Genomic DNA, 12,739 nt, shown 5'->3' with positions numbered 1-12,739 from the left:
GCACATTAACTACTGTTAATTTGATAATAATGTATACAAAGTTGCATTAAAATCATTAAAATATCCTTAATTATGTCTACATACTTCCAAATTTATTGAATTAATGAAAATAAAATTTGAGCTCTATGATTTCCAATATAGTTTGAAAATGTTAAATAATTAGTACAGGAGTTTCGTTTTTAACTTACCCTTGTGTATCACAGTGTATCACTTTAATTATCTAAAAATAATCTTATTTTTTAATCCAAACGCTTTTTGCTTAATTGGTCACTCAAAAAAATTAAAATTCTCAATTTGATCCGCGTTTTTGGCCGAGTAAATCAAGTAATTCAGGCTTAATTATCAGCCTCGAGAAGGGAACTTACTTTTTCTGCCGACAAGTCTGACTGGCTTACGAGCTGCTCTACCGTGTCCGTCTTCGTTTTGCATTTTGGCCTCTATTCGGGCCAAATTCGGCTCAATCTTGACCCCCCGGCGAGACACGATGCACTTTGTCAACATGGCTGCATTTTGTAAACTCAACTCAGAGTTTCTCTCTGGGAGCAACTGGCTGTGACGTCACTCTTACCCAGGAGGTTTACAAACGCCACAGACTATGTAACTAAAATACCGCTAAATAACTCCGCTCCTAATAAAGTGATAAAGATTTTTTCAAAAAGAAAAAAAATAAACGTTTTGTCGATTCATCAGCTATCAATGCTGAAAATATGAATATTTTATATAAGACAGTTTTTAATTGGCGCCGATCTCAATGAAACGGAGCGAGCGCTTTTTAATTTTCCTTCCTTCCTCTCGCTGTGCGTCTCTCGCCGCCGTCCAGACTTGTTCGCTCTCGTTCAAGGATGGAGAATTGCAGAGCAGCAGCGGCCGCAAGCCAGCAGGAGGAGGAAAGAAGAGTGTGTTTCTCGTTGATTCAAGTTCAAGAAAGAGTATAACACGGGCCATCATGGCGGATGCGCAATAAAGTCAAGGGACTGAAATTTCAACCGCCAAATTTTCCGATGAAAGCGCCGAATTTACGACCACCCTGGTAAAATGTTTGTTCGTACCGCTTTTAGTTTTATAATTATGGAAATACAGTTATAGCGAGGCCGAGGGGTCAGACTTCATTTAAAGTTTAAACTTTTCTGAGATCTAAAAGATTAAACAAATCACCTGTAGTGACAAAGAATTGTTTAAAACGTTTAAAAATTAATTATTTTATTCAAACTGCACGCCAAACTTTTTTCAAAGTTAACAATAGTTTTTTTTTTAACTTTTTTCAACTTTGAGAATCACTTCTCAAGAATCAATTCTCTCATATTTGGACACGCCCACTTATGATCAGTTTTCTTTCTTTGTTGACAGTCAGAAGTGCATCTGCATCAAGCCTCGCCAGGGTGAAGATTGAGCCCAAATTCGGCTTGAAATATGCGACAATCGGCGAGTCAGACTTGGAGACAGAAAAAGTAAGTACCCTTCTTGTTACTGCTTTGCAAATTAACTTATTTGAGGCTCATAATTAAGTCTGATTTACTTGTTTAACCCTGCCAAAATTGGCAATAAGTCAGCCGTACACGGTAGAAACGGTTCGAATTGAGATTTATTTTGAGTGTTAATACATAATATGGAATTGCTCTCCGTTTTAACATGAAAATAAGTATTTATTTTCATGGTCAGAGACAATCAGAGATATTCAATAGAATTTGTTTTATTAAAATTTTAAGGTAAAAAGTAAAAATTAATTTAAAAGCGGCTTTTGTGTCAAAAATTATAATGACACGATGAAAATTTACTTTTAATTAATATCAAAAAACTTTCTAACAATGTTTCCAAAATCTAATTTTCTTTTCTCATTCGTATTAATACGGTCGTTCATTTGTTCTGTTGTTTAAGACATTTCACGAATTTTAAAATAATCCACTGCTTTGAGGAAAACATTGAATTATAGGACAAAAAGCAATAGCAAGAATTTTGCAAAGGCTTCGAACCGCCATAGTTTGCCTTTGTTGTAATTTTTTTTTGTCATTTTGTAAAATGGAATCACAAGGTTGCGATAGACCTGAAATTTGAATGAGACTAAAAGCCGAAAGCGATCACGTTGGTTCAAAATTTTATCTGATTGTCGGTGAAAAATTTCAAGCAGGTACACGTTTTTCCATTTGAATATTCGCAAAAAAAATAGTGTGCGTCTGTCGTCTTTTGCTTGCTCCGGCTAGATAGGAAACGGCGTTTTTTTGGTCCCATGTGTGTGCACGGGGCTCGCTCAGGGGTGTGTAATATAATAGGCGGGGTGTGAATATTTGATACAATGCGGCACAGCCTCCGATGAGAGAATATATTCGCCGACACGCCGCGTGGACGTGTTTAGGGCTGAACTTTACGCATTGGCATAAATGTGAGAGCGATTAAGCAGGGGTTTGACCTTTAAAGGTCTCTGTGCGAGAGCCGCCGGGCGCTGCAAATACCGCCGCGCAATCAACACCTCCTCTGGGGCTGTGCTGACGATCCTCAGGTCCGTCAAGTCGTGCTGCGTCGTCGCCACTCCAGCTAAACACAATTCAAAAGCGGATTCAGTCACGCCGTTTGCGCCGATTAAAACTACTGACAGCCTCAAAACGGATGACCTTAAGGGCCCCAGCTTGCTACCAGGTCGGCTCCCTAAATGGCGCTCTTAAATCAAAGGGTACATTGGACGAAAAGTTCAATATTTTAAATTGATTAATTCAATTTAATTTTGAATTTCAAATCAAATTTACATAACTGACTATTTGTTAATTTTATATTTTTTAAAACACATTTATCAACTCTTTGGTTTATAATCATATTTTTTTCTTTTTTATAAAATTAATTGAACTAATTTTTATTTTATAGATGATTTGTGTAAAATGTTTGCATTCAAATATTGAAATTTTTTTAAAGAATGAGAAATCTCTGAATGAATAATGGCAAAAAAATTTCTAAAATTTGTTTACGAAGTCTAAATTGATTTTTTTTTAATAATAATTGTAATTATTCAGGAAAAGATATCAATTTGTAAGCTGTCCGAGTTCTGTTTGTTTAGAGGCTGCAGTCGTTTTAATTTTAGGTCAAGTTGAGAGAATTCTACCGACTCAACTGAGAGAGGACTATTCTCACCCAAAATACGCACTCTGTCTACGTGGTGCAACTTCTACGCGAGACACACAGACAGGACCTAGTTTAAATCTAGAAAAAATCGGAGAGAGGCTCGCTTTTGCATCAAGCGAGGGGTCCATAGAGGTGTTGTAATTAATTAATATACTTCCTAACTAGTAATATTATCTGTAAAACTATTCTACTCAAAATTTAAAGACTATAATTAAGTTATTTCTGTACACTAATTAATTCACTGCTATATAGAAGTTAATTTTAAGAACACTATAGGAAATTTTCCTTCTTCTTCCTTTAATTAAAATTTAATTTGTCCAAGAAATTACAAATTGAAGAATTTAATAATAACATAATTCTTATTAATAATGACAGGAACTTGTTTGTAATTGAAAAAAATGTATATTTTTTAATTCCTGTGAAGCTCGGTTGATATTAAACAAACATTTAATTATTCCTGGAAGAAATTCTTTGCTAAAAATTAAAATCTAATTAACAAAATTGCTGTCCTAATAAGGAAGAATCTTGATAGGAAATTCTTACTTCTATAAAAAATTCTAATTAATAAAACTTGCTAAAATTCTAATAATAATTTTTGTGGATATATTTTAACAACCAATCAAACTATAGATCAAAAGAGCACAACAAGTAGAAGAGTTTGGCAAGGGAGCGAGGAGGATTTGAGGGGTCGGGACGTTCCGAGCAGCTTGGCGCTGTCTAATTTGTATTCGGCTCTCGATCGCGAGCGGTGTGAGCAATAAATTAGCCCGGCAAACAATGCCCTTAATAACCGGCGCCGCGCGCGCGAGAAAAGAAATCACTCAGCGCCGCTGATTTGCCGAATTAACGAATTAGTCGCGGTTTGCGTTCGAATTGGCACTGAATTAGTCTCAAGTCATTTTGCGAAGCGACACACGTACCGGCGGATGTAAAAGCAGAGAACAATAATAAACGATGCCCGCCGCTTCTCACTGCACTCTATTTATACGGACGGATCTTATTAGCGCACAAAATACTCTTTGTCTCTCGCGAAGGGGACACGTTGGCTCGCCGCGCTTACTCAATCCCCCAAAGTACGCACGGCTGTAATGTTTTTAAAGTTTTTTTCTGCGTCGGTACAAAGAGCTTTAGTTTTATGTTCATCGTGAGAGGAGTTCCATTTAGACAGTTGCAAATATGCTCAATGTTTATTAGATGAAATTAAATTCCCCTGACGAAGGAAGCTTTAAATATACTTAAATTGTTAGAAAAAATTGAACAAGTGCTGATAATATCACAGGATCATTAGTTTCGAAAAATTGAAATTAAAAATTATTAGATGGTTCTTGTTTTCAAGATTTTGTATCAATTTATATTAACTTGAAATTCTACAGGAAGCTAAGAATTAATATAATTTGAATAGGAAAGCGATTGAAATTGGAGGCGGAGCATAAGTTAAATTTTAATTAATTATTAACTTATAAAAAATAAAACAGATAATATACAATTCAATCTTTGAAAAAGCGCTTCTTTATAATTGGATTATAAATTAAATTTCTCACTACATTTATTCAATTTGTGAGTAAATTCTACTCAAAATATTTGATTCAACTGAAAATTGTTTAAATTTAAATTTTATTTTTAGCAATAATAAATTTCCATTTATTAAATTTTATATTTTACGTCAGTTTCAATAATGACAAATATGTTAATGTTATTATATTAAATTATTTTAATATAAATTTAATATATATTAATATAAAGTTTCATTCCTTTTCAAAATAAAAATTAATTGATAAGAAATTACAATGCAATTTCAAAAAGTTTGATGATTAAATTGTACAAATCAGAGTAAATCATAAAATTAAAAATAATTTAATATTCTCAGCGTCTGCTTAACTGATTGCAATAATATAACATTATTAAATAAAATTATCAGGATTTAGAAAACGGGTAAACAAAACAGTAATAATAAAATAATGGAAATAATGCATTATTAGTTATTTATAACATAAATCTTTAATTATAAACCAAATTTTGTAAAATTTACATATTCATAACTCAATTTACTGCCACAAATGTTGGCTTTTTTAGTTCTTCCGCTTTTCAAGCCGGGAGTGGCAAAAAGTGGCCTTTTTTTGTTAGGGGTTGCGCAGTCTCTGCCGTCGAAAAAGAGTGTGTGTGTGTCTAATTATAAATTGGGCCAGGAGGGATTTGTGTGTGAAACGACTCGGCGCGCTCCAAATTATAGATGGGACCACGGATTGGCCGGCGCTCGGCTGGCAATGAGCGAAACGCGTGCGAAAAGAAGTATAATCGCGACACATATATTGTGTCGGGCCGCAGGCGTTGCGAAAAATAGCAACGACAAAAGTAGTGTGACAGACAAATGCTCCTCGATAATTAATGGCGGAGGAATGCAAAAAATCAACCCTTTGGCTACTGCGAAGACGAAGAAGAACTCGGCTTGTTTTGAGCCGGGGGCGCCGAAATTAAAAATAAATTTCTCACTAAAATACCTCGCGAGCAACAATTCGCACTCGGCTCGGAGACACAAATAGAGTTATTTATGAAAATCAAATTTTAAAAAGTTTAGAAATTTTTAGTTCAAAGGTGGAAATTGGTGGCTTTGGGAATTTTTTATTTACATCTAGCGGTCGGTAGTTATTATTTGAGCGAGGCGTCCGCCGTTTTTATGCGTTCTAAACGAGCTCCTGTTTTTCCTTTGTTGCTATTTCTGTTAATTTTTTATTAGGCAGGTCTGATGTTTTCGGTTCCTACTCTGAAAGACACGCAGACACAAATACGAATTTTTATCGAGTCCTAAATCGCTGAAACGCTTGCTGATTGACTTTTTGGCAAATGAGGAGGCAGCATGAGAAGTCGTTTCGGCAGACGTTATGGGCAGTTTTAAAAAAGCCACAGAGGTAAATTTCAAAACGAATTCGAACGCTGCTTTGACGGACAGATTGGTATAAAAATAAAACTGACACAACACATTTCTGTAAATTTTTTAAAAGATTTGAATGAATTTAAATTTAAATTCTCATGCTAAAGATGTTCGAAATTTAGAATAAAATTTTAATTTAATTAAAAACTTTGAGTAAAACATTCAAAGTTTAAAAATTTTCATCTCCCATGCCAGAATTTGGAAAATTTTTTTAAAAAAATTCATGAGTTGATGAGAGAGCGAGCTACAAAATGAGATGCTTGTTGAGGTGCAATTATTTGAGAGGTCGGCACAGTCAGGGTTTGGTGTGTTTACCTGACGCAGGCGGAAGCACCCTGAGATGATGAGAGAAAGGACATCGCTGAAGGGCACCATACTAAGACCTAAAGGGCACGGTAGCACATGGCCCAACAGGTGCGCCGGCCAGGTTCGCGCGGATTACCTGGGGCCAGGGCTCGGTTGGCCCTTTTTCGCACGCCACTCACCGCACGCAACGCACCGCAAACTGACTGCTCTTGGGCTCTCTTGGCTCGCGCTCCTGCCCTCCCTCCACGCACGCCCCGACCGAGTCACCACCGGACTCGCTCTCTCCCGAATCCAACGAGCAACTCTCTCTCACCACCTCTCGCGCCGCCGAGTTTCACCTGCACCACTTTATGCAAATTCGCACACCGCAGCTGCATCGCCCGCCTTGTTTATCTCGCGGCTCGTTTGCGCAAAATGAGGCGTTCGGGAGGCAATTCGAAAAGATGCAGAGACGCTGCGGCTCATAATGTGGTCGTTGTCTACATGGGCGCAAAACCATGCATGATTTAATGAAATTTAATGAGGAAATAAATATGCATAAAAATATTGAAAATTTGATTATTTAAGAGAGTATTTAATTGCAATTATTTTGCTCACTCGTCATTCTTAAAAAAATTTGTTTAATTTTTTTAAATTAAATGTAAAGCTTGACAATATTAAAAAAATTAAATTTTATTTTGTGCCATTAAAATATATAAAATTTCATTGTTTATTGGGTTTTAAAAGTCAATGCTTCAAAATTAAATTCAACTCCTAGATATGAAATTTAACCAACTTAGTTTATCGATAGTTTTTTCAGGAAACCATCTTTTGTGCATCACGAGAACCCACATTTTAAAATTTAGTAGCCATGAATTTTTCAAGTAAGTTCTCAAGAAAGAGAATCGTTAGCCCTAATAATGCTAACCTAGACTAAAGTGAGAGACGTAAACAACATTTTTTTTACACACAGCAATTATTCAAACCTTGAACTTGAGCATGGCTAGCTAGTAATGTGCTAACTAAACCGTTCTTAAAAGCATCTCAAAAAGAAAACAGACAAATTTTAAAAAAAAAAACTGTTAGAAGTAGTTGAAAGCAGGTTAAAATTGATTGAAAATGATATTTACAGCATCTCAATGCTGCTTTTTAAAAGGTTAAAATGGTCCTAATCTCTTCAAATAACAATAATGAAGAATAAAAAAGTTGCATAAATTAAAAGCTTTAAAAAATATTCATGAACTTTTTGACAATTATTTATTGCATTAAAATTTTATATGGAGAAAATTATAAAAGGCATTATTTGAAACATGGTGTACAGAAATTAAAAACATTTGAGAGAACGATTGTGAGTCACTTCGGCACTTCCACTCCCTTTCTTCTTCCCGCTGTTTCACAAGACGGCAGCCAGACGAGGAGAGAGAGCGCATCTTGTCATTATTGTTGCAGCAACAATGAGATGGTGCAGCGCACCACAGAAGAGAGGAGAGCTTTAAGGGTTGTTTAAAGGGGTGCTGCCCGACACAATGAGGTGATCATTGTGAACCGTTTTGCGCCAAAATTAAATATTAAAAGCGGCGTCTGGCCTGCATTATTCAGAAGCGGCACGTCTCTTCCAACCTGTCTTGCAACTTTGCCCTCAAAATGTGGTGCGATTTTTTGCTTTAGACGCGGAATATAAAACACAAAACATTTTTACTACCAAAGCATTCAACATTTAGGGTGAAATTTGTATCAAATTATTTCAGTTTAACTTATTCTATTACAATTATTTACAATAATGTTAAATAAATACTTGACGAAAATAAAATATTATCATTAAAATTTTATTATAAAAATCTTGGACAAGTTCTTATCGGATATTTGGTTTCATTTATAAATAATGTTAAATTCTGAATATTTGTAATTAAATTAAATATAAAATAATATTAAATCAAAATTTAAATTATGAACGAACCATTTATAAATTTAAATTTTTATTTTTTGATCCAAGTCGAGATTTGTATATGACAAATTTTACTCCACCGATGGTTTTCATTTGTTGCTTTCGAACACGTATTTTAAACTTATGGACCTCTCTTGTTAAATTCTGATCCAAAATTTCATAAAGCCGTGACGTTAGAAACTTAATGGCCCCTGTCTAAAATATAAATCCCACGTGTTTCGCATTCCTCTAAAAATTGAAGCAGCCAAACGAAACACACCGGTCGGTGCGCTGGAGCCGCTTGTTCCCTCCCAGCATCTCCGTTGTGCTCCTCCTAGGAAAGCGACGCCGGGGCAGCCAACAAGTAGTGCTCTCTGCTCCAAATGCCCTCTCTGTCCGTGACGTCACCCTTTATTTTATTTTTAGCTGTCGTCAATTTATTCTATTTATTCTGCAGGCCCACTTGAAACTCGCGGCCGCTCAATTGTCCCCCGACCCAAACATACCGCCCCGCTATGCTCTTCGAAATTGCACCGTCAAGCATATGAGTGTGCGAATTTGCAAAAATGATCTTATTGCTGCAATAAAATTCCGAGAACTAAGTGAGAATAGCCGGTGTTGTCATGTTAAATATTTCTGTTGTATCAAATAAAATTTATTGACGCTGCAAATCTTTTTTCACTGCAAGATTAATGAAAGTAATTTTATTTTAATTTGTAAAATTGAAACAAAATATAAGGATGGGAAAAATATTAAATTTATTAACTTTTTGCACCGCCTATTTAGTCAGAGACCTTTTCGATTTTCTTAATATTGGCTGCAGTCTTTTAAGAAAATAATCTTTTGTGGTTTTATGTTTATCCAAAAAATGTTGAATTGAATTTCACTTCATATAATTTTGTCAAAAATTTCTTGTTTAAACGATTTGGTGGATATCGGCATCATTATATTATTGATTTCTGCCCTCAAATAAGGAAATAAAATACTCCTTGATTTATTTAGAGAATCTCCACTATATTATGCCAGCTATTTTCTAAAAGAAATTCTTAATAATTCTTTACTTTGATGAGTGGTGATCCTTTCTGTCATTTTAAAATTGATCAAAAAAATGAATTTCAAATTATCAATGAATAAAATTTTGATTAATCTGCTTAACATCTTTAAATTTTTAACTCTAATGAAAAATAAAATCGATCTCTCTCTCTAATTTTTTCACATTTTTAAACCCGCAAAATCCATCACCTCTGTGCACGGAATGGTGCCATAAAATGGAAACACCTGCATGCAAGATCTCGGCACGGCGGGTGTGTTTCATAAAAACCAATCCCACACGAAACATAATACACTAAAGCGAGGGCGTCGGAATAGTTTTATATTCGAGCAGAGCGTGGCGCCGAAAGAAAAAGTCGCGAGCATTTCAATGGTGGAAAGGCATTGATTTTTGCTACACCTAATCTGGAGGATGAGAGTGAGCGGTCGGGCTGGCTGCTACTTTTTTATTTGATCAGTAGCTCGTCTTTCCCATCGCTCTTAATGTATATTTATTTGCCATAGCCTCCATTGTCTCTTCAAAACCGCCAACAACATCGTGCTCTCGCTAGTCACACCAATCAACAAAACCACCCTTAATCACTCTCTGCTGATCGCCTCCTCCCCTGGGGGCGCAGAGTAAAAATTCATAATTTTTTTCTTTGGGTTCTTTGAATAAGGAAAATTCCAGCTGATTCACTTTATTTTCGGTCGCAAAGATTGCATATTAAGAAGAAAAAAATTGTGACAGGCAAAGATTAAACTCGGTGCCGAGTTTTTCAGATCAAAGGAGTGCTCTAGTGCGGCAAATCACTTGTGTTTTTGTTGTTAGAAAATAATAATGCACGCCGGTGGAGAAGAAAGGTATCTGGAGTGTCATTCAACCCTTTGATACATCAAAGAGAGGGTGCAAATTTTGATGCAGCAAAGTCAAACGTGTGTCCATTGGACCGGAGTTGCTGAAGAAAACGAGGAGCTCGATAGATTTTTGATCATTTTCAAAATTTTATAATAGCAAAATTCCGAATATGGACTGAATTTAAAACTGTCATTTTGAAAATTAAACTAATTTTTATAATAAAAGAAAACCACAAGAATATTATATTTTTAATGAATGTAAATTCTTTTGTGAATCTTTATTGTTCAAAATGTGGATCAAATTAAGTAACTGGAGTAAAAAATCGAGTGTAAACAGAAGGAACAAAGATGGCCGATTGGCGAAATACTGGAAATAGCTCCGTCCGTTTTGTTACATGTAGAAATAATATGCATCTATCATGCCGGGAAGGTGACAAAATTGTGCGTAGTAATAATTCAGTGCCATAGAGTGGAACGAACAGAACACAAATTTAATGAATTCACGTCGCGCGCCAAAAACGCCAAACTGTCAATTCACGACGGCATCGATTGTGTTCACCGGGCGGCCTCCGGAGGCGGCCGCTGAGGCGGAAAATCACGTGACCCGCGTCGGTCGGGGGTCAAAGGTCACGTGGCCGGCCGGCATTTGGCCCTTTCCGGGGTTGCCACTCGTCCCCGGAGGCCGATTATGTCGGGGGCGGCAGTGGGGTTGGGAAGCATCGGGATTCGGGTGGAGGCGGCGTAGGCGGGGGCGGGAGAGCGGACTCACCTGGAGGAGGAGGAGGAAGTGCTGCGGCTGATGGTGCCGACGAACTGGGCGCAGATTTTGGTCATGGCTGTCGGCGGGGGCGGCTGGGCGGAGGCGGCATCCCGGGGGCGGCACGCGAGAGCTCACTCGGGAAGCTGCATTGCAGCTGCTGGACCGGTGGGTGGTGGGCGAGAGGGTGGCGACGCGGCGGCACCACCTCCACTGTCAGCCGCCCCATTTTCCCGCAAGAGGGCTCCAGCGCTGGCCCCAATCGTTAGCCGGGGCCCCGGCTTTCCCGGCCCAGGCCCCCGAGTCGGCAAAATTTTTCGCCGGTTCGGGGCCTCTTTCGTGAAGAGCGAGAGACGGAACGTTTTTCGGGGCCGTGCCCGCGTGTCTAACTTTATCGATTTTCTCCAGGCTCTCTGGAGAACACGTTGTACTTCCGACAGAGAGTAGTGTGGCTTTTCCAACTTGGCGCTCGCTCTTTTCGCTGGTAAACCCCGGGGTCGTTCCCGTCGCTGCTGTTTATTGCGAATTCCTCGACCCCTTAACCGATATTTATGGCCCTGTTCGCGAGAAATTCAGGTTTGATGCCAAGGAGTTCGTTGGAAAAGAGCATTAAATTACTTCCAAACTGCAAAATTAATTTCTGCGCCATCCCCTAACCATAATTTATGTTTTTAAATATAAAACCAATTTTGTTTAATATTTTGAATTACTATTATGTGCTCAAAAGAATGTGAAGTTATTGAAATTATCAATGAAAATTCCATAAATTTTCAACATCCTTATATTCAGATGTGTCAGGAAATGAAATTATATAATTTAACGGGTAAAAAATTTAAAGCTTTTTTTTTAAATATTGCCATTTGAGCAATTTGACAGCATTAAACAATTCAGTTAAAATATAATTTTACTAAAATAGTAAATATTTATCATTTTGTGGTAGAATTTCACGGTCGAGGGTTGATTCATGGTGATTTGAATTTTAAGTCGGCTTTTCCTAGATGGGTTTTGTGAGTTGTTTATTGTTTAAGAAAAACAATATCCTGCTCTACATGTTTCCAAAAAATATATTTTACCTGAAAAAACTACTGAAAAATAATTTAGTCTTCTCTCGACCACTGCCAAGAAAGGTACGATCAAAACACGCGTTTCTATGACCTGACCAAAATTATTACAAAAATTCTTTTTCGTTTAATAAAAAATTTAATTCAATGTCAAACTTTGTGTTTAAAATTGTTTTGTGAAAAAACGCAACTTTTAATATTTTTTCACCGAAAATTGTTACTTTTTGAAAGAAAATATTTAAAAACAAGATTAATTTCTGAACTAATTCTCGTCAAATATGATTTCACAGCTCATGAATTATGGCTGCAGCCCGCAGCCAAAACATGTAGAGCAGGATATTATTTTTCTTTAACAATAAAACAACTCACAAAACCCATCGAGGAAATGCCGACTTTAAATTCAAATCACCATAATTATATTAACCAACTGTTAAATAGACTTGAGGCTTGAATTAAATTAAAATTCGATAGGGTATTTTCATTTTAAATTAATACAAAAGGGAGAAACGGCATAAAAATAATTATTGAAGTAGAAATATGTCTATTTTAAATTAATAAAGTAGCAAAATTTGTTTTTTTATAATCCTTGAAATTTATAAATAATCATCTCAAAAAATAGTGAAAATTTATTTCCTAAATATTCTTATATTCAGCCCTCTTTTTATTATCTTTCGGCCAAAAGAATAACGCTAAAAATTAAAGGTGAATCACTTGAAATTTTAAGACGGCTTAATCATTTCTTCTCTCACAAGGCTTGGCGTGTGAAATTGCCCGTGGCCACGAAAAAC

At 36.5% G+C, this 12,739-nt stretch overlaps 1 protein-coding gene across 5 annotated transcripts in view; it reads right to left on the bottom strand.

Moving 5' to 3' along the window:
- LOC132205585 (potassium voltage-gated channel protein Shaker-like) overlaps positions 1-12,739 on the bottom strand; it is an 89,075-nt gene that overhangs the window by 51,661 nt on the left and 24,675 nt on the right. The window contains exon 1 of one of the 5 annotated variants that reach the window (XM_059634720.1): positions 10,903-11,028. The exons of 1 other annotated variant lie outside the window; for it this stretch is intronic. In XM_059634720.1, coding sequence (XP_059490703.1) covers positions 10,903-10,967 — 65 coding nt within the window. In that variant the 5' untranslated portion in view covers positions 10,968-11,028. Of the gene's footprint in view, positions 1-6,352; positions 6,540-10,902; positions 11,029-12,739 lie in introns of those variants that run through there. 3 more of the 5 variants (XM_059634722.1, XM_059634723.1, XM_059634718.1) reach the window with 3 other exon arrangements.

This window comes from Neocloeon triangulifer, unplaced genomic scaffold (genome assembly GCF_031216515.1).
Source record: "Neocloeon triangulifer isolate White Clay Creek 2 clone unplaced genomic scaffold, ASM3121651v1 ptg000003l, whole genome shotgun sequence".
Lineage (NCBI taxonomy): Eukaryota > Metazoa > Arthropoda > Insecta > Ephemeroptera > Baetidae > Neocloeon > Neocloeon triangulifer.
The sequence above is the reverse complement of the archived record's forward strand: the minus strand, read 5'-3'. Positions and strand labels throughout refer to the sequence as shown.